This window comes from Babylonia areolata, chromosome 35 (assembly GCF_041734735.1).
Source record: "Babylonia areolata isolate BAREFJ2019XMU chromosome 35, ASM4173473v1, whole genome shotgun sequence".
Classification (NCBI taxonomy): domain Eukaryota; kingdom Metazoa; phylum Mollusca; class Gastropoda; order Neogastropoda; family Buccinidae; genus Babylonia; species Babylonia areolata.
Window position 1 is genome coordinate 7,081,505 of NC_134910.1, and position 22,149 is coordinate 7,103,653.

The 22,149-nt window shown below is 45.6% G+C and overlaps 1 protein-coding gene across 1 annotated transcript in view; it reads right to left on the bottom strand.

The window, feature by feature from the left end:
* LOC143277840 (tyrosine-protein kinase Fer-like) overlaps nt 1–22,149 on the bottom strand; it is a 65,804-nt gene that overhangs the window by 28,548 nt on the left and 15,107 nt on the right. The window contains 6 exon segments of the mRNA XM_076582754.1: nt 1,050–1,406; nt 5,185–5,353; nt 10,473–10,613; nt 12,654–12,776; nt 13,805–13,942; nt 14,976–15,162. Coding sequence (XP_076438869.1) covers nt 1,050–1,406; nt 5,185–5,353; nt 10,473–10,613; nt 12,654–12,776; nt 13,805–13,942; nt 14,976–15,162 — 1,115 coding nt within the window.

A 22,149-nucleotide genomic window follows, 5' to 3' on the forward strand; every position in this document is an offset into this window, starting at 1 on the left:
GTCCTGTGATACAGGCAACAACACACACACCTCTCTCATGCAGACTGCTTCTATCACAGCAATCATTATGTCAAATCAAAGTATTGACATTTCACCACGACAATGATCGCATCATAGTAAAGTATGGACATTTTATCGGGACAATAATCACATAACCATTCTATCCAAGTGTCTGGTGACAGATACTCTTGTTCAGAGACGACTCAGAAATCATGTCATCCATCGCCACTTCATCCACTGAGTCTGGTGACAGAAGGCTCCATGACTGACGACCACGGATCACAGAGAGCTGATGTGCACAGACCCGTCACCACCAGCTGTCCCACCGTGCAAATAAAAAAACAAAAAAAAAAAAAAAAAAAAAAACCCACCTGAAGTGACATATTCTGTTGTTGGTTTTTTTTCTTTTCCTTTTTTTTTTCAAGTCTTCAGACACAGACTGATATACACAGAGAGACAGAGACATAGACAGAGAGAGAGAGAGACACAAACACACACACACACACAGAGAAAAAGAAACAGACAGACATACATTCAAAGACAGAGGAAAGAGGGCCGCATGCCAACAGGCAGAGTGTCAGGCAAGCAGGATGGAATGCACAGAGAAGAGAAGGAGACTTCTTCTTCTGCGTTCACTTGTATGCACACGAGTGGGCTTTTACGTATATGACCATTTTTACCCCGCCATGTAGGCAGCCATACTCCGTTTTCGAGGGTGTGCATGCTGGGTATGTTCTTGTTTCCATAACCCACCGAACGCTGACATGGATTAAAGGATCTTTAACGTTCGTATTTGATCTTCTGCTTGCATATACACACGAAGGGGGCTCAGGCACTAGCAGGTCTGCACATATGTTGACCTGGGAGATCGTAAAAATCTCCACCCTTTACCCACCAGGCGCCGTCACCGTGATTCGAACCCGGGACCCTCAGATTGACAGTCCAATGTTTTAACCACTCGACTATTGCGCCCGTCAGAGAAGGAGACCAACCTCCCCCCAAAAAACCAACAAACAACAACAAACAGACAACAGACAACGCCCACTCACCGTCAGCATCTTGCCCTTCTCCCTCATGGCGGCCATTGAGGTGCGGTCCGGCCCGTTGGGGGACATGCCCAGCTTGGGCGGGTCCGTCCGCTCGTAGCTATGCACCTGCTGCCTGGAGCCGTTGGGCGTCTTCACCCGCAACTCCGACACCCCCTCGTCCCCCCCGCCGCCACCACCGCTGCCATCCACTTTGACGCTGACGGTCCTTTCGCTCTTCTTGAAGAAGTTCATAGAGGGCATCTTCATCTTGCTGCGGCCGCCACCGCTGCCGCCACCGCCACCGCTGCTGCCACTGCCGCCGCCAATGTCACCGTCCCTGGAGGAGGAGGTGGACAGCGTGGATTTGGAGTCCACCCCCTGAGGGACACAAGATACACACACACAGGTTGAAGTTTTCCACACACACACACACACAAATCTGTGAAGATGTATAAGGGAATTTCATAGAGAGGAAACCAGGGGGGGAACAAAATAACAGCTTGGGTGTAAAAAGTTCAAAAATGTATCATCAACATTCTTCTGAATAAGGGAAAAGAATTGGGGTGGGGAGTGGAGGTACAGAGAGACAGAGAGAGAGGTGGTGGGGAGAGAGAGAGAGAGAGGGGGGGGGGAGGAGCTGGAGAGAGAGAGAGAGGACTTGAAAGGCTGAAGAGAGTGCAAAGAGGGATAGTGAGGGGGGTGAAGAGAGAGAGGAGAGAGGGGGGTGGGGAGAAAGAGGGGGATGGGGAGAGAGAGGGCCTGAAGGGAGAGAGAAGGGGGATAGGGGGTGGAGAGAGAGAGAGAGAGTGAGAGAGGTGGTGGGGAGAGGGGGGGGAGGGCTGGAGAGAGAGAGGACCTGAAAGGATGAAGAGAGAGCAAAGAGGGAGAGTGAGGGGGGTGGGAAGAGAAAGGGGGGGGTGGGGTGGAGAGGGGGGGGAGAGAGAGAGAGGGGGGTGGGGAGAAAGAGGGGTGTGGAGAGAGAGAGTGCCTGAAGGGAGAGAGAAGGGGGAGAAATAGGGGGTGGGGAGGGAGACACAGAGAGAGAGAGGAGAGAGGGGTGTGGGGAGAGAGAGAGTGGGGGGTGGGGAGAAAGAGGGGTGTGGAGAGAGAGAGAGTGCCTGAAGGGAGAGAGAAGGGGGAGAGATAGGGGGTGGGGAGGGAGACACAGAGAGAGAGAGAGGAGAGAGGGGTGTGGGGAGAGAGAGAGTGGGGGGTGGGGAGAAAGAGGGGTGTGGAGAGAGAGAGGGCCTGAAGGGAGAGAGAAGGGGGAGAGATAGGGGGTGGGGAGGGAGAGAGACAGAGAGAGAGAGAGAGAGAGAGGGGTGTGGGGAGAGAGAGAGAAGGGGATGGGGAGAAAGAGGGGTGTGGAGAGAGAGAGGGCCTGAAGGGAGAGAGAAGGGGGAGAGATAGGGGGTGGGGAGGGAGACAGAGAGAGAGAGAGAGGAGAGAGGGGTGTGGGGAGAGAGAGAGAGAGAGAGAGAGACGGGGGGGAAGGGGGAGAAAAAGAGTGATCCATGTTGTTTTTTTTTTGTTTTTTTTTTTACATGCAGCCTTTAGGGCAGAGAGAATGAAACCAAAATATATGCAAAAATAACAATGGGTCGCTGACGTACAAACACGGCATACGAACACACTCAAATACATACATAAACATACGCATGTACATGATCACAACAGAACTGGCATTCGTGACTAAAAATACACATGCACATCATAAACATAACCCCTTTCTTGTGCATATTTTAACCGTATCCACCTTTACAAACTCCTCACAAAACAGAAGCCTCACCCCTGTTGACACCGTTGGCTGAACTGGATGGAGGAGAGGGGCCCCGCACAGCTAATCTGAGGGGCTCACCAATAATGGCGTTTGACTGGCTAGCAGACGATGGATTTATAGCAAGACGTCTTACCACTTGAGTTGCTGCGAAATTTTGGCCAGGAGATCGGCTGCATCAGTTTGACATGGTACAGTATATATATATATATGACACCAAACTGTGGGTTCACCAACGGTTGCGGAAACAGTTAATCATAAACACAAACATGACTGATATATATGTGTATATATTTTTTTTCGCTGTGTTTGAAGAGAGACAGCATGCGAGCACGACACAGAGACAGAGAGAGAGAGAGAGAGAGAGAGAGAGAGAGAGAGAGAGAGAGAGACAGAGAGAGCCTCTTAGCACAAATTTCGCAGCAAATCAGTGATAAGACGTCTGGTCATAGTCTGCCGTCTGCTAGACAGTCAAACGCCATTTCCAGCTGGAACTAACTACACATTCCACTGGCCAGCAAAGAAATGTCCCATTTGAAGCACGGTAATAACCGTGTGGACGGACAGGTGGCATTTGAGTTCAGACATGGTAAGTATACTCAACCAAACTGGGAGTATGGAGTGCACTGGGTTCACAAGGAATACTTGGGGGGTAGTCCAACAACGGTGCAAACATGAATCAGATATCATATACAAACTTCTTCTTCTTCTTCTGCGTTCACTCGTATGCACACGAGTGGGCTTTTACGTGTATGACCGTTTTTATCCCACCATGTAGGCAGCCATACTCCGTTTTCGGGGGTGTGCATGCTGGGTATGTTCTTGTTTCCATAACCAAACGAACGCTGACATGGATTACAGGATCTTTAACGAGCGTATTTGATCTTCTGCTTGAATATACATGTGAAAGGGGTTCAGGCACTAGCAGGTCTGCACATATGTTGACCTGGGAGATCGTAAAAATCTCCACCCTTTACCCACCAGGTGCCGTCACCGTGATTCGAACCTGGGACCCTCAGATTGACAGTCGAACGCTTTAACCACTCGGCTATTGCACCCGTCATCATATACAAACAATTTTCTTCTTCCTTTTTTCCTTCATGTTTCTCTTCAATTAGGCCGATTACTCTGGTGATAATAAGTTTAATCTCATGTTAATACTGATATTAGCATTATTTTACTATATTTTGTACTGTTTGTTCATTTGTTTTATTTCATTATTTCATTACTTACTGTTTATCATGTGTGAAAGTTATTTGATACAATTGATAATATGGTTCATCAGCCGTCATGATAAAATTGAAGTGCAATGTTGTGAGCACAGTATAAGCTTTAAGCTTGTTGTTGTTCTTTTGTCATTCATTGCATTGTAATCATGTGTATTGTTGAATAATTAAAGATTATTTAAACCATAAACCATACAAATACAATAGGATTTTTGACACGTATGCATTTATGTAAGTGCAAGTACATGTGCACGCTCACACAACATGTGTGTGCATACATGCACAAACAGGTACGCGTGCATATGCACACATGCAAACGCACACACACAAAAAACACACTCAAACACGCACTATGGCACACACACTAACCCCCCCACACGCACACTAACACTGTCATACACAAACATGCTAACACCCACCCACTCACAAACACACTCACACACTTCCACACACACACAATAACACCCCAACCCACACACACTAACACTTTCATACACACACACTTTACCACCCATCCACTCACAAACACACTCACACACTACCACACACACACATTAACACCCCTCCACACAACAACACTTTCATACACACAAACGCTAATACCCACCCACTCACAAACACACTCACACACATTAACAACCCCCCACACAATAACACTTTCATACACACACACACACTAACACCCACCCACTCACAAACACACTCACACACTACCACACACACACATTACCCCCCCCCCCCCCCCCACATACACACACTAACACTTTCAAACACACACACGCTAACACCCATCCACTCACAAACACACTCACGCACTATCACACACACACTTTCATACACACACACCCACACACGCTAACACCCACCCACTCACAAACACACTCACACATACACACTAACACTTTCATACACACACACACACACGCACACGCTAACACCCACCCACTCACAAACACACACACACACTACCACACACACACACTTTCATACACACACACCCACACACGCTAACACCCACCCACTCACAAACACACACACACACACACTTTCATACACACACACACACACCCACACACGCTAACACCCACCGCGCAAACACTCACACACTACTCACCCCCACCCACACCCAGCCACCCTCTGCATCCACACTGACCATGTCGCCATTCTCCGCAGCCAGGAAGGCGGAGGGCGGGGCAGCGTCCCCCAGCTGGTTGAGGGGCCTGGAGAGGAGCTCCAGCAGCTCTTCCAGCGCCTTGATGGACGCCTCTTTCTCCTGCAGCTCCTTCTTCGTCACCTCCGCTTGCTTCCCCTGCTCCACCAGTCTGCCACCGCCCCAAACAGCAACACACGTCCTGTCACCCCTTCCTTTTTCTTTTTCTTCGTCCCTTCCTTTCCTTCTTCCCTCCCTCCCTCCCTTCTTTCCACCTTATGGCACAACGGACAATCGCTTTGACACAACACGCGTCCGCACAACGGACAATCGCTTTGACACAACAGGTGTCCGCACAACGGACAATCGGTTTGACACAACAAGTGTCCGCACAACAGACAATCGGTTTAACACAACACGCGTCCGCACAACAGACAATCGCTTTGACACAACAACACGTGTCCGCACAACAGACAATCGGTTTGACACAACAACACAAAACACATGTCCACACAACAGACAATCGGTTTGACACAACAACACGTGTCCGCACAACGGACAATCGGTTTGACACAACACGTGTCCACACAACAGACAATCAGTTTGACACAACACATGTCCACACAACAATCAGTTCGACACAACACGTGTCCACACAACAGACAATCGGTTTGACACAACACGTGTCCACACAACAGACAATGGGTTTGACACAACACGTGTCCACACAACAGACAATGGGTTTGACACAACACGTGTCCACACAACAGACAATGGGTTTGACACAACATGTGTCCACACAACAGACAATTGGTTTGACACAACACGTGTCCGCACAACAATCGGTTTGACACAACACGCGTCCACACAACAGACAATCGGTTTGACACAACACGTGTCCACACAACAGACAATGGGTTTGACACAACACGTGTCCACACAACAGACAATGGGTTTGACACAACACGTGTCCACACAACAGACAATGGGTTTGACACAACACGTGTCCACACAACAGACAATGGGTTTGACACAACATGTGTCCACACAACAGACAATCGGTTTGACACAACAACACGTGTCCACACAACAGACAATCGGTTTGACACAACACGTGTCCGCACAACAGACAATCGCTTTGACACAACAACACGTGTCCGCACAACAGACAATCGGTTTGACACAACAACACAAAACACATGTCCACACAACAGACAATCGGTTTGACACAACAACACGTGTCCGCACAACGGACAATCGGTTTGACACAACACGTGTCCACACAACAGACAATCAGTTTGACACAACACATGTCCACACAACAATCAGTTCGACACAACACGTGTCCACACAACAGACAATGGGTTTGACACAACACGTGTCCACACAACAGACAATGGGTTTGACACAACACGTGTCCACACAACAGACAATGGGTTTGACACAACACGTGTCCACACAACAGACAATGGGTTTGACACAACACGTGTCCACACAACAGACAATCGGTTTGACACAACACGTGTCCGCACAACAATCGGTTTGACACAACACGCGTCCACACAACAGACAATCGGTTTGACACAACACGTGTCCACACAACAGACAATGGGTTTGACACAACACGTGTCCACACAACAGACAATGGGTTTGACACAACACGTGTCCACACAACAGACAATGGGTTTGACACAACACGTGTCCACACAACAGACAATGGGTTTGACACAACATGTGTCCACACAACAGACAATCGGTTTGACACAACAACACGTGTCCACACAACAGACAATGGGTTTGACACAACACGTGTCCACACAACAGACAATCGGTTTGACACAACACATGTCCACACAACAGACAATGGGTTTGACACAACACGTGTCCACACAACAATCAGTTCGACACAACACGTGTCCACACAACAGACAATCGGTTTGACACAACACGTGTCCACACAACAGACAATCGGTTTGACACAACACGTGTCCACACAACAGACAATGGGTCTGACACAACACGTGTCCACACAACAGACAATTGGTTTGACACAACACGTGTCCACACAACAGACAATCGGTTTGACACAACACGTGTCCACACAACAGACAATGGGTTTGACACAACACGTGTCCACACAACAATCAGTTCGACACAACACGTGTCCACACAACAGACAATCGGTTTGACACAACACGTGTCCACACGACAGACAATCAGTTTGAAACAACAACACGTGTCCGCACAACAGACAATCGGTTTGACACAACACGCGTCCGCACAACAGACAATCAGTTTGACACAACACGCGTCCACACAACAGACAATCGGTTTGACACAACATGTGTCCACACAACAGACAATCGGTTTGACAATCAGTTTGACACAACACGTGTCCACACAACAGACAATCAGTTTGACACAACACGTGTCCACACAACAGATAATCAGTTTGACACAACACGTGTCCGCACAACAGACAATCGGTTTGACACAACACGTGTCCGCACAACAGACAATCGGTTTGACACAACACGTGTCCGCACAACAGACAATCGGTTTGACACAACACGTGTCCGCACAACAGACAATCGGTTTGACACAACACGTGTCCGCACAACAGACAATCGGTTTGACACAACACACATCCTGTCACTCCTTCCTTTCTTTCCTTCATCCCTTCCTTTCCTTCCTTAGTTCTTTCCTCCCTCCCTCCTTTCTTCCCATCCAATGGCACACTAGACAATCGGTCTGACACAACCCAAGTCCTGTCTTTCATTCACTCCTTCTTTCCTGCCTTCCTCCTGCCTCCCTTCATTCCTTCCTTTCTTTCTTCCTGCCTCCCCCCCTTCAATCCTTCCTTCCCTCCTCCCTCCCTCCCTTTCTTTCTTCTTCCTCCTTCCTTCCTCCCTCCCTTCTTCATTCCTTCCTTCCTCCCTCCCTCCCTTCCTTCCTTCCTCCCTTTCTTCATTCCTAGAGCAGATTTCTGGATAGTGTGCTATATAAGTATCCATTATTATTATTAGTATTATCATTCCTTCCTTCCTTCCTCCCTCCCTTCCTTCCTTCCACCCTCCCTTTCTTCATTCCTTCCTTCCTCCCTCCCTTTCTTTCTTCCACCCTCCCTTTCTTCATTCCTTCCTTCCTCCCTCCCTTTCTTTCTTCCACCCTCCCTTTCTTCATTCCTTCCTTCCTCCCTCCCTTCCTTCCTTCCTCCCTCCCTTTCTTCATTCCTTCCTTCCTCCCTCCCTTCCTTCCTTCCACCCTCCCTTTCTTCATTCCTTCCTTCCTCCCTCCCTTTCTTTCTTACACCCTCCCTTTCTTCATTCCTTCCTTCCTCCCTTTCTTTCTTACACCCTCCCTTTCTTCACTCCTTCCTTCCTTCCTCCCTCCCTTTCTTTCTTACACCCTCCCTTTCTTCATTCCTTCCTTCCTCCCCCCCCCTTCCTTCCTTCCTCCCTCCCTTTCTTTCTTCCACCCTCCCTTTCTTCACTCCTTCCTGCCTCCCCCCCCCTTCCTTCCTCCCTCCCTCCCTTCCTTCGTCCCTCCCTTTCTTCCTCTCCTTCTTCCTTCCTTTCATCCTCCCTCCCGTCCTCCCTTTCTTCCTCCCACCCTCCCTTTTCTGCCTGTCACATGTTGCTGTTGCTAGATCTCTCACATTTGTCACTCAATCTATTTTTTTGCAAAGGCATGGCCAAAAGCAGCAGCAGCAGCAGCAGCAGCAGTAACACGCTATGGTCACTGTGTGCTTCTTCTTCTTCTTCTTCTGCGTTCATGGGCTTCAACTCCCACGTTCACTCGTATATACGCGAGTGGGCTTTTTACGTGTATGACCGTTTTTACCCCGCCATGTAGGCAGCCATACTCCGCTTTCGGGGGTGGTCACTGTGTGCAATTCCTTTCACTGAAAAAAAAAAAGGTTACAGGTAGAAAGGTCTCACAGCCCTTCCACGGCCATCAGGGCAGTGGATTCAAACCCACAGCCCTATGTGGAGTGATGGCCTAGAGGTAACGCGTCCGCCTAGGAAGCGAGAGAATCTGAGCGCGCTGGTTCGAATCACGGCTCAGCCGCCGACATTTTCTCCCCCTCCACTGGACCTTGAGTGGTGGTCTGGACGCTAAGTCATTCGGATGAGACGATAAACCGAGGTCCCGTGTGCAGCTGGCACTTAGCGCACGTAAAAGAACCCACAGCAACAAAAGGGTTGTTCCTGGCAAAATTCTGTAGAAAAATCCACTTCGACAGGAAAAACAAAATAAAACTGCACACAGGAAAAAAAAAAAAAAAAAGGGTGGCGCTGTAGTGTAGCGACGCGCTCTCCCTGGGGAGAGCAGCCCGAATTTCACACAGAGAAATCTGTTGTGATAAAAAGAAATACAAATACAAATACAGCATCTAGGTGCTTGGCATAGGGCCAAATCCTCTCCAGCTGCCGTTCTAACCGTCCCGAAAAAATGAAGTCAGGTACCTGTTCACACATGGGTGGGGTGAGGAAAATCGGGTTTTTTTTTTTTTTTGTTTTTTTTTTAAAGCGCCTTTCCAAAGGACACAACACCCATGCCAAAAACGGGGGCCTCAAACCCTGGTCACTGGTGAACACCGGGTGAGAAGTCTGTGACGCGCCTGCCAGACTACTCAGCCACGGTGCCTCCTTTTTGACTCACTTGTGTAAACAAAGTGAGTCTATGTTTTAACCCGGTGTTCGGTTGTCTGTGTGTGTGTGTGTGTGTGTGTGTGTGTGGTAAACCTTAACTGACATTTTCTCTGCAAATACTTTGTCAATTGACACCAAATTAGGCATAAAAATAGGAAAAATTCAGTTCTTTCCAGTCATCTTGTTTAAAACAATATTGCACCTCTGGGATGGGCACAAAAAAAAGAAGCCTAATTATATGCAAACTGCATTTACTGTCATATTTATATTTTTTGTATTATCTAAACTTGGCACTTTGATCTGATATTCTGACCCAACAACAAGAGCAGTCATTATTATCATTTTTTGTTCAAACAGGAACTTCTTTTGCTAAGCATGGAAGTTTTATTTATTTTGCAAACGTTTTGGTGCAGATAGTAAAAAAGGGAAATTACTCTGTAATTAATGCTAGGGGACTTAATTCGCTTTAAACATTTTGAAATTATACTCGATACATAAAAAGCTTGGATCACAAGTGAGTCTTGAAGGCCTTGCCTCTCTTGTTAAATTTTTTTTTTAATTTCTTTTCGCTAGGATTCTCCTCATTCTATTCTCTGACATCACCACCACCACCATCACCATCTCACAAAGCCTCACTCTCTCATGGTGTCGGCAGACGGCTTCTCGGCCAGTCGTTTCTCCAGCTCGCTGCTGTCGGCGTCCATGTCCTTTAGACTTTTCTGGTGCAGCTCCACCCAGCTCTTTGATGTCTGCAGGTCCTCTTCCACCCTGGTGCGCCTGTACCCACAACCATCGTCGCCATGTCAACGTCGTGGGTACACGTGACCTTGCTCAACATCATGGGCATTCATGACCGCACTAACATGGGGCACATTTTACCTGTCTTATGTCATGGGCATTCATGGCCTAAATAACATGGGTACATTCAACCTTTCCTAATGTCACAGGTGACGGGCGGAATAGCCGAGTGGTTAAAGCGTTGGACTGTCAATCTGAGGGTCCCGGGTTCGAATCACGGTGATGGCGCCTGGTGGGTGAAGGGTGGAGATTTTTACGATCTCCCAGGTCAACGTATGTGCAGACCTGCTAGTGCCTGAACCCCCTTCGTGTGTATATGCAAGCAGAAGATCAAATACGCACGTTAAAGATCCTGTAATCCATGTCAGCGTTCGGTGGGTTATGGAAACAAGAACATACCCAGCATGCACACCCTCAAAAACGGAGTATGGCTGCCTACATGGCGGGGTAAAAAACAGTCATACACGTAAAAGCCCACTCGTATACATACGAGTGAACGTGGGAGTTGCAGCCCTCGAACGCAGAAGAAGAAGAAGAAGAAGAAGAAGAAAAAAGTCACAGGTATTCATGACCACATGAGCATGGGTACATTTCACCTTTCTGAATGTCATTGGTTTTCAAGACCTCACTAACATGGGTACACTTGACCTTTCTTAACATCACAGGAATTCACAACAGCACTGGCATGGGTACACCTGACCTTTCTTTACATCACAGGAATTCACAACAGCCCTGGCATGGGTACACCTGACCTTTCTTAACATCACAGGAATTCACAACAGCACTGGCATGGGTACACCTGACCTTTCTTAACATCACAGGAATTCACAACAGCACTGGCATGGGTACACCTGACCTTTCTTAACATCCCAGGAATTCACAACAGCACTGGCATGGGTACAACTGACCTTTCTTAACATCACAGGAATTCACAACAGCCCTGGCATGGGTACACCTGACCTTTCTTAACATCCCAGGAATTCACAACAGCACTGGCATGGGTACACCTGACCTTTCTTAACATCACAGGAATTCACAACAGCACTGGCATGGGTACACCTGACCTTTCTTAACATCACAGGAATTCACAACAGCACTGGCACGGGTACACTTGACCTTTCGTAAATATCATCACGGGTATGCATGATTTTGCTTTCTTGTGTCAGAGTATCTGACATTTACTGCGTGTTGTGTGAATGGGGTGTGCATGTGCATAAGTGGTGGGAATTGGAATAGTTACAGAAATGGGGTTGTTTTTAAAAAAAAACAAACAAACTGTGATAATCATCATCGTAACAACAACGCTTCTTCTCATTATCATCATCATCATTCTTCTTATCATTTCATGATATCAAGTGCTAAGCTTTTACAATATCTAGTGTAATCAAATTCATTAATGCACCTTATGTTTCAAAAGGGCTCATCACTGATGTACCTCAATCAGTACAAGTGTTTCAAAAATGAGTGCTCCTCATCTGAACAAGTGATCAGCCTTCAACAGTGACTCACCATTTAAAACACCGACTGTGTGATACTTGTAACAGTTTAGAAGATGAAGATTCACCTTTTAGACAATTGTGTAAAAGTACACCACTTACAGACACAGATTCCTAATCGATATACGTCGTCCAAATGCAAAGCCTAGAGAACTGATCCTTCCAACAGAATTACGGCCAAGGCTGGCGAAATGTGTTCACGAATGTTTCTCTTCTTAATATGCTCATGTTTATGTTTCATTGTGTCTTATAAACCTTAAGGTTTTATGACAATAAAAAGTATTCTACTCTATTATATTCTGACTGATCTCAACTTGTGCCTCAATAGTTTGAGTTAGAAGAAGAAGAAGAAGAAGAAGAAGAAGAAGAAGAAACAAACTCTACTCACCTTCTTCTTCTTCTTTGTTCGTGGGCTGCAACTCCCACATTCACTCGTATATACACGAGTGGGTTTTTACGTGTATGGCCGTTTTTACCCTGCCATGTAGGCAGCCATACTCCGCTTTCGGGGGTCTCTACTCACCTATGTCTCAAGGTTTCAAAGGTGAAGTCATCCAGCTCTAGTTCTGCAGCCTTCAGACAGCCTGTGTAGTCGTCCATTAGATTGGAATCAAACTCAAACTGAATAGGTTCCAGAGCTTCAGACCTGCACACAGACACGCACAGACACACGCACATGCATGGGCACATACACCCACAAACACACAAAACAGGCACACACACACACACACACACAATCATGGGCACACACACACACACACAAGCACAGGAACACACACACACACACACAACACACACACACATTCGTGTCATGTCCATAACTTCAACCACCATCATCGCCATCACCATCATTGCCATTGTGATTGCCACCACCACCATCATCACTGTAACCACCACTAACATCGCCATCACCATCATTATCATCTCCATAACCACCACCATCATTACTGCCACCACCACCACCACCACCACCACCACCATCATCACCACCACCACCCACCATCCTGATCACCACCACCACCACCACCACCACCATCATCACCACCATCCACCACCATCATCATCACCACCACCCACCATCCTCACCACCACCACCATCATCCTTATGACCACCACCATCATCACCACCACCACCAAGCACCATCACCACCACCACCATCATCATCACTACCATCATTACCACCACTCACCACCATCATCATTATCACTGCCACCATTATCCTCATCATCACCACCACCACCACCACCACCACCACCATCATCACCACCACCACCACCATCACCACCATCATCATCACCACCACCACCATCACAACCATCATTATCATCACTATCACCATCACCACCATCATCATCACCACCACCACCATCATCATCATCATCATCACCACCACCACCATCACCACCATCATTATCATCACTATCACCACCACCATCATCATCACCACAACCTACCATCATCATCATCACCTCAAACATCAACACCACCATTACAATTATCACCAACACATAATAACCACCACCATTATCACAATGCTATAACCGCCACTATCATCACGACCACCATCACCATCACTGCTATGACCATAACCACCACCACTACCATCAACCCCCCCCCCCCCTCCCCCAACCAACCCAACCCCACGTCCAGTCCAGGTGAGAGGCCAGGTGTACCTGTACTTGTCGATGAAGGAGGTCCAGTAGTCCTTGGTGGGGATGGAGTCCAGGGCCTGGGTGATGCCCCTTGACACCTCCTGGAACGGCTCCTGGCTGAAGTCTGTCAGCTGGGCCACGTCCTGCATCACCAGCTTGCTGCACCGCAAACAGGGAGCTAACCGGGTCAGTGTCTGCACCGTCTTGACTTCTCTACAGTCTGGTACAATGAACAGGGTCAGCGTCTTCACCGTCTGACTTAACCTACAGTCTGACACAATCAACAGGGTCAGTGTCTGCACCGTCTGACTTAACCTACAGTCTGACACAATCAACAGGGTCAGCGTCTTCACCGTCTGACTTAACCTACAGTCTGACACAATCAACAGGGTCAGTGTCTGCACCGTCTGACTTAACCTACAGTCTGACACAATCAACAGGGTCAGTGTCTGCACCGTCTGACTTAACCTACAGTCTGACACAATCAACAGTGTCAGTGTCTGCACCGTCTGACTTAACCTACAGTCTGACACAATGAACAGGGTCAGTGTCTGCACCGTCTGACTTAACCTACAGTCTGACACAATCAACAGGGTCAGTGTCTGCACCGTCTGACTTAACCTACAGTCTGGCATAGTGAAATTGCTGCAAACACTAAGTAAATGTCAATACATTTTGACTGTCTTACAGTCATGAGCAATGAACATGCCGAGAAATGGGTGTAAGTAAATGCTGACACAATTTGACACACACACTGTGGAGTGATGGCCTAGAGGTAACGCGTCTGCCTAGGAAGCGAGAGAATCTGAGCACGCTGGTTCGAATCACATCTCAGCCGCCGATATTTTCTCCCCCTCCACTAGACCTTGAGTGGTGGTCTGGACGCTAATCATTTGGATGAGACGATAAACCGAGGTACCGTGTGCAGCATGCACTTAGCGCACGTAAAAGAACCCACGGCAACAAAAGGGTTGTTCCCGGCAAAATTCTGTAGAAAAATCCACTTTGATAGGAAAAAACATTAAAAAAACTGCATGCAGGAAAAAATACAAAAAAAAAAAGGGGTGGCGCCGTATGTAGCGACGCGCTCTCCCTGGGGGGGGGAGAGCAGCCCGAATTTCACTCAGAGAAAATCTGCTGTGATAAAAAGAAATACAAATACAAATACACACCCACACACAAACACACTGACATGTGGCGGATGTAGAGCAGCTGCACGGCCTGGTGGCAGTCCAGGGTGGCGGGCAGCAGCAGGTGCAGGTTGGTCTCCTGGAAGCTGTTGGCCTGCTGCATGGCCAGCACGTAGTCGTTGTGCATCTGGTGCACCCGGCTCATCGTCCGCACGTACTTCGACTTGAAGTCCTCCACCTTGCCCTTGCCTGTCGACAAGTGTGTGTGTGTGGTGTGTAGGAGGAGGGTGGGAGGGGTGTGGGGGTGGGGGGTGGGGGGTCGCAGACAGTCAAACATTGTTTTGTTTTTTTGTTTTGTTTTGTTTTTCACACCATGTGAACGTGTGTCTGCATGTTTTACATTTATTTGCTTATTTGTCTCTTTTTTTTTTTCTTTTGTGTGTGTGTGTGTGTGTGTGTGTGTGTGTGTGTGTGTGTGCGCGCGCGCCTAGAGTTGACTTAATCAAGATTTTGTGCCTTTTAAATATCATTATCGTTAGTAGTAGTATTTTTATGTATTTATCTTTATTTATTTATTTATTATTCATTTATTTATCCATTTATTATTATTATTATCATTGTTTTATTTATTTATTTTTGTTGTTTTACTTTATTTATTTTATTTTTATTGTTATTATTATTTTTTTTATTTTTTTATTTATTCTTTATTTATTTATTTTTTTAATTGTTATTTTTACTTTATTTTTTTTATTTATTGTTTTGTTTTTTTTATAATTGTTTATTTTTATTTTATTTTATTTTTTTCAAGGCCTGACTAAGTGCATTGGGTTACGCTGTTGGTCAGGCATCTGCTTGGCAAAAGTGGTGTAGCGTATATGGATTTGACCGAACGCAGAGATGCCTCCTGGAGCTACTGATACTGATACTGATTTTCACCATGAATATATTTACTGCAAAGAAGAAACAATGTTTAACCCTTTCACCGCCAGTCAATTCAGAGTGCAAAATCCCCTTATGCTATGAACACAGAAAGTATGGTCTAAGAATAGCTGGGGATTCCCCCTCCCCTGTGATGTGTAGAAGATTTGGCCTGAAATGAAATGAAATGAAATGATGGTGCTTAGAGCCTCGCCAACCACGAAGGCCATCTCAAGGCTATCGCCGCGTTAATAACTACTACAATGATAAAAAAAACAAACAATTAAAACGAGTCACCACTTCAAACTTTCCACTCCAAAGTTTAAAAAAAAAACTTCCATAGTTTAAAACCTTCAAATCTGGTTAAAAATGTTCACTTCTTATAAGAAGTCCATCAGCGCCCACGGAGGGACATCACGAAACCGCCGTGTGCCTATCCTACCACCGAAAATAAACAGCTAGTATGTTAATGGATACCAGACCCATGATCTGGTCACCCTTCAGTGACATAGGTCCTCTACCCAGCTGCTGCATAAATGCCAGTTTGGCAGTGAAAGGGTTAACAGGTTTTGCAATTCTAACTCAAAACAAAAAGTTCAACAGGTTTTTGTTTTTTTCCCCAAATCAGAACAAAAGCTCTGGTTACTAAACAAGGAAAAAATCTAAATGTTAAGAGCTACAGTTACTTCCACAAAGTGCTAGCAGCAGGGCAACGTCTGTCTATGCTGTAAAGAGGAAAAATCCTGTTTTGCCACAGATACTCTGTACAATCCTTGCTGCAAAGTCCTTGCTGCAACACATATTACTGGCTCAGCCGCTGACATTTTCTCCCTCTCCAAAGCTCCCTGTTACATGCACTTTTGAAATTATGGGATGTACACATCATGATTTTGAGCTGGTTGAAACAAAAAGTATGTCATAAAAAGCTGTGTGATTTTACATTTCTTGATACATAAAACATACCTCTATCAGTGTCAATGTTTCAGTAAATAAAGAAATAGGAACAGAAACAAGCACGCAAACAAAGAGAACCCCCAGCAAATGAAGTCCTTGTGTCCCAAGGCATTGCAACTCAAGAGCTAAAATAGCAATGAAAGCCATCAGACTTTGCACAAATGTGTACCATCATCAAAGCCCCTTACCTCCTACCCCCTCTTTCTCTCCCTTCCTCCTCCACTTCCTTTTTTTTTGGCGTCCCTTTGATGTTCTCCCACGCCACAATTCACTGCAAAAGACAGTTCTACAGGGAACGCTAGAGGGTGGTAGGCGAAGAGGGAGGCAAGCCAAATGCTGGATGGACAACATCAAGGAATGGACCAATATGGATAGCGCTACGCTGATACGACAGGCAGAAGATAGAACCGGATGGCGTCGTCTGACTATGGAATCGTCCCTCATGTCTCCTCTACGCCCATCCCGGGCAGGAGAATGAATGGAAATGGAAAAATGAATGATGTTCTCCTGCTCTACAAGTCACTGGTGGTCTCCATCCTCTTATATGGATGTGAGACATGGACACTGATGGCAGAAACAGAAAGAAGAATCCAAGCATTCGAAACCAAGTGCTTGAGGAGACTACTACAAATCTCCTACAAGGAGCACAAGACAAACGACTATGTGCGGAGCCTGGTCAGCAACCTTGTTGGGCCCCAAGAACCACTGCTGGCCACTGTCAAACGACGGAAGATGGCATGGTTTGGTCACGTCATACGACACAACACCCTCTCCAAAACCATCCTGCAAGGGACTGTAGAGGGAGGGCGCAGACGGGGGCGGCAGAGAAAGAGCTGGTCCGACAACGTCAAGGAATGGACCAAAATGATGATGCCAGATCTCCTCATGACAGCTGGCAACAGAACGGCGTGGCGAGTTGTGACATCTTCCTCATGTCCCCCCCCAACGACCCCAGCGGTCGAGGGAATGAGTGAGAGAGTGAGTGAGTGTGATGTTCTTCTGGCACTCACTTTTTTCCTTTCAAATGCCCCTTGGCCTCATCCCCCGCGCCCCCCCCCACCCCCACCCCCCCCCCCACACACACACGCACACCCTCGCCAATGCTCCACACAAAATATTTCAACATTAGCAGGTACCAGTAACTCGTGATCTACCACAATTTGTGTCCATGTCTAAAACAGTCCATGTCTCCAGTGTAATCTAGGTCCTCATATCCAGCTTTGCTTGCCTGAATTCAACCAAGATTGGCTTCAATTCAAGCGAAACCTCTAGATGTTGTCTGCCGTGAGTGTGTGTGTGTGTGTGTGTGTGTGTGTGTGTGTGTATGCTGACATTGCTTCAATCACTGATTGGGCTGGCAACTACCTGGTCAATGTTTTGAGCCACAGATCTTTTTTTCTTTTTTAAACATTTTTAAAATTCCATTTTGATAGGTTGACATTTTACAACAACAACAGCATCTTAATGGACATTTATAAAGAAGAAAAAACAAACAAAAAAACCCCAAAAAAACAAAACAAAAACCAACCAACCAACCAACCAAACAAAAAACAAAAACAAAAAAAAACCCACCATAAATACTCTGATAGAAACAGCCAAGCAGCTGGATTATACACTGGTTGCTTATCATCACGGTGTATTCTCATTCATTTCTCAAGATCTTACAAAAGCTGTCAAGGAATACAAACTGTCAAGTATCTTAGAACACGTTCACAGCAAGTAAACACCTCAATCATTTCTTATGAATATCAATAAAAAGAAAATAAATACGGGTGGTTAATTTTCGTTAATCATGAACAGGTCACTAATCATTTGTGATCAATAATTTGTAAGGTCTGGGAGCCGCAGATCATGCCACGCACCATATTAGGACTGTGTTCATGGTTTTTTGGGTTTTTTGTGGGTTTTTTTTCATGATTGAAATACAGTAGGTAGGACCACTTAAATTTTGAAATTCAACATATCTAAAAACTAATTACACCATTGGAGAGAACATAAAAAACTAAGTTCACATGCAAATTTTCATTGCATTATACCCAGTAGTTTTTAAGAAAACGGCGTCTAAAAATGTGCAAAAATGACGCGTTTTGACAGATTTAACGAATTGCTATTTTTAGACTGTCATAAAATTTTAAGATGAAGACTTACCACATTGTTCTTTGCTGTACTTGGTTCCACCAATACCTAGTTTATGCTGAATTTTTTCTGGCCTACTCAAGAACATGCTTAGAGAGAGACAGTGCCTTCAAAATAGCAAAATATTCAGTTTTGTCAAGTGTCGAATGGCCTGATTTTACAGTGATAACATGCTGACTTATAATGCTGATATCTCAGAAAGTTTTCATGCTACAAAAACATTTCAGATATGTGCATGTTCATAAAAGCATGTAGAATACAGTTTTTTGGAAGACTTAATGCTATCAGAAATGCAAATAACAATGAAAACAGTCACAAAGTATATGGTTTTTAGTAACAAATGAGCAAGTTTTTTACAATCATGATGATACTATGCTGTCAGATATCACCAGAGTAATTGTAAATGTGCATATTTGACATAACAGAAGTCCAGTCATTTCAGCATCCTTGATTTGCAGTTCCCTTTCTTTTTCACTCAGTTTTGCCTTAAGAAATGACACCTCCTCTGTCGTTGTTCTTAGTTCCTGTGTGATAATGTCCTCATTTTTTTCTTTGCTGCATGCTGGCTCTGGGTCTGAAGTAGGAGGTAGCTGTTTGACAGTTTTTTGCTTCTTCCTGCTGTCTCTGATGACCTCTGCACTTTCAAAAGGAAGTTCTAAAAAATCTTGAAGTGCACTCTCTCCCCCTGGTTTACGCAGGCGAGCCTCATCTGCTCTGTGCCTCCCCAGTTTTAATTTGAGCTGTTGGGCTGGTGGCAAATCTCTGACCAGGTGTCATTTATGCAATGTTGCATCCTTTATCCTCAATATCCTAGCTAAGTGACATACTTCAGACACAAGACCAATAGGACAACTGAGTAAAGCCTCACAGTCCTCTACAGTTCCTTTCAAAAGATCTGCACGTGTAATTCCAAACTTCTGACAGGAGGGGCCAGGGAAGATGCATGAATCTTTCCTTTCTTGTAAAAAAACATTCAGCACCACTGATCGTTTCACACTTGCTGAATTCCTTAACTATTGACACCACACGTGGAAAGGTACACTCTGGGAACAATTTGTGTAGAAAATGTTCCATTTCCCCCCAGGTTTTGTTTTCTTGATGCTTTAACATATTAAACTGCATCAAGAGTTTGTTGTTGGATGGAACCTTGGGTGCTGATGGTGGTCTTCCTCGTCCACTGTCTGCAACAGTCGCCCTTAAGGCTTTATACTGATCATCATCTGAAATACACAGTCATGAAATTTGAGACAGCTCTAATGCTTTAAAATACTTTTTTTTTTTCATTTCATAGATGCTTTTGCATATATATCATTTATATGTGTGTGTGCATGAGTGTGTGATGGATGTGCACTGATACATGCTCTACTAATTTCATTACTACTCCACTGTAATGGTTTCACTTAAATTGATGTAAGTTTTATGTAACAACATATCTTAAACTTATTTCATGTTTACTGATCATATAAGTTATTTATTCTTTACATCATTTACACAAACACACACACACACACACACACTAACTAATCCATACTCAGGCAACCTCATGTATGCATGCTACATCAGTTCAACAGACACTAACTCTGTGCATACACTCTTAGTATATAAGATACATACTAATGCGCGCGCACACACACACACACACACACACACACACAGACGCGTGAAATTGTCTTGGCGTTTGATGATCAGAACAGAAGTGGAAAGATACATGTGTTCCCATGCTGTCCGACGTCGGTCACAATATTAAACCATCAATCCGCTCTCACTAACTCAAAACCCTTGTACAACAAAAAATTACTGAATAATCTGACACTTCATCTTCTAGATACAGCTGTCGATCGCGGTAAATTTTTGAATAAAAGATCATAATTGTGCTAAAAAATAACGTGACTGACGAAGCGTTACTGTTCCCAGTTACACATCAACACTGCTGAAGCAAAGTTGTTAGGATTCATCCAAACCCACAAAAATATAAAAAAAATATGATTTAGATTTATTTTCAAAATAAACATATTGAAAAAAAATTTGCTTACAAACCTGTAAGTTGGCGTGTTTTCCATTCTTCAAACGATGATGACGAGCAGACGGCTTCGATCGCCGCCATGGTCGAGCAGCGTTGCGGGATCCGAAATCGGTCACTCGTTTTTCTTCCAAAGCGCGTTCGAGACTCTTTCTTTATAGAAAAGCCATGAATTGCATTTGAAAGTGCATAGTTTAAACTTTCTTTTCTTGTAATTTGCTCGTGATTTGAAACACTGGTTCGTATGTTATAGGGTCGCAAACATCAGTCTCACACTTTCGCTGCGACTTTCAGATCTACTTTCTGTGAAAACCCCAACAAATTTCTAGCCAATCAAAACTTGAGAATCCTGGCTTGCCAGTGATATAGTTTCTAAGTTTATACATGGCCAAACAATGCAGCGCGAAACGATCGAGTGACACACATGTTATTCTGCTCGCGCGGCAAGCACGGCGGAGTCTGTCACCGCAGTAAAAATCGACGCGACACCCTTTGTGTTTGAACGCCCGGCAAATACCAGTTTGACTCAAATGATAAAAACAAATACCACAGGAAGATAGATGAAAGAATAAACTTTATTCCAGTATAAGATTGGTGTCATTTAATTAAGTTTGGTAGTGAAACGAGCGAGTTGAAAATGGTCAAATTATGGGTCTGGACTGCGTTGTTAACCACAGTCACAGTGGCCGCGGACCGACCTAAATACAGTCTTCCTCTGGGCTGGACAGCAGTTATGATACAATTCTTCTCTCTGGCTGAGGGGAAATTCAGGAATGCCTGCCCGATGAAAAGTCAACCCCATCATGTAGACAACACAGCCGCAACTGCAACTTGACGGGTTAACACCGTCATGTAGGCAGTGAACAGGTAAAGTACTTGGCACCCTGACCTCAGTTTCGATACCCCTCCACTCCACTTCCGTGCTTGGGGTGAGTCCTATCAATGTCGTCAGTGTCGGCAGATTCATGGGGAGCTGTTGTTTGAGGGACGTGGTGGCGGTCTCCACTCTAGGAGGGATGCTCACTCAGTCTGGCTCCGCGACTAAGCCATTATTGTCGTTAGTAGGGCGGCTTAGTAGGTGGTGTCCTAAGTACGTTAAAACAGAACAGGCAACACTGAACACCACCAAAGTGACTCAGCAGCAGTGCAGGGTCTCCTCTGGTGTGTGGCCTCCTGGCGACCTAACATCGATGGTTCCCTGTGGACTG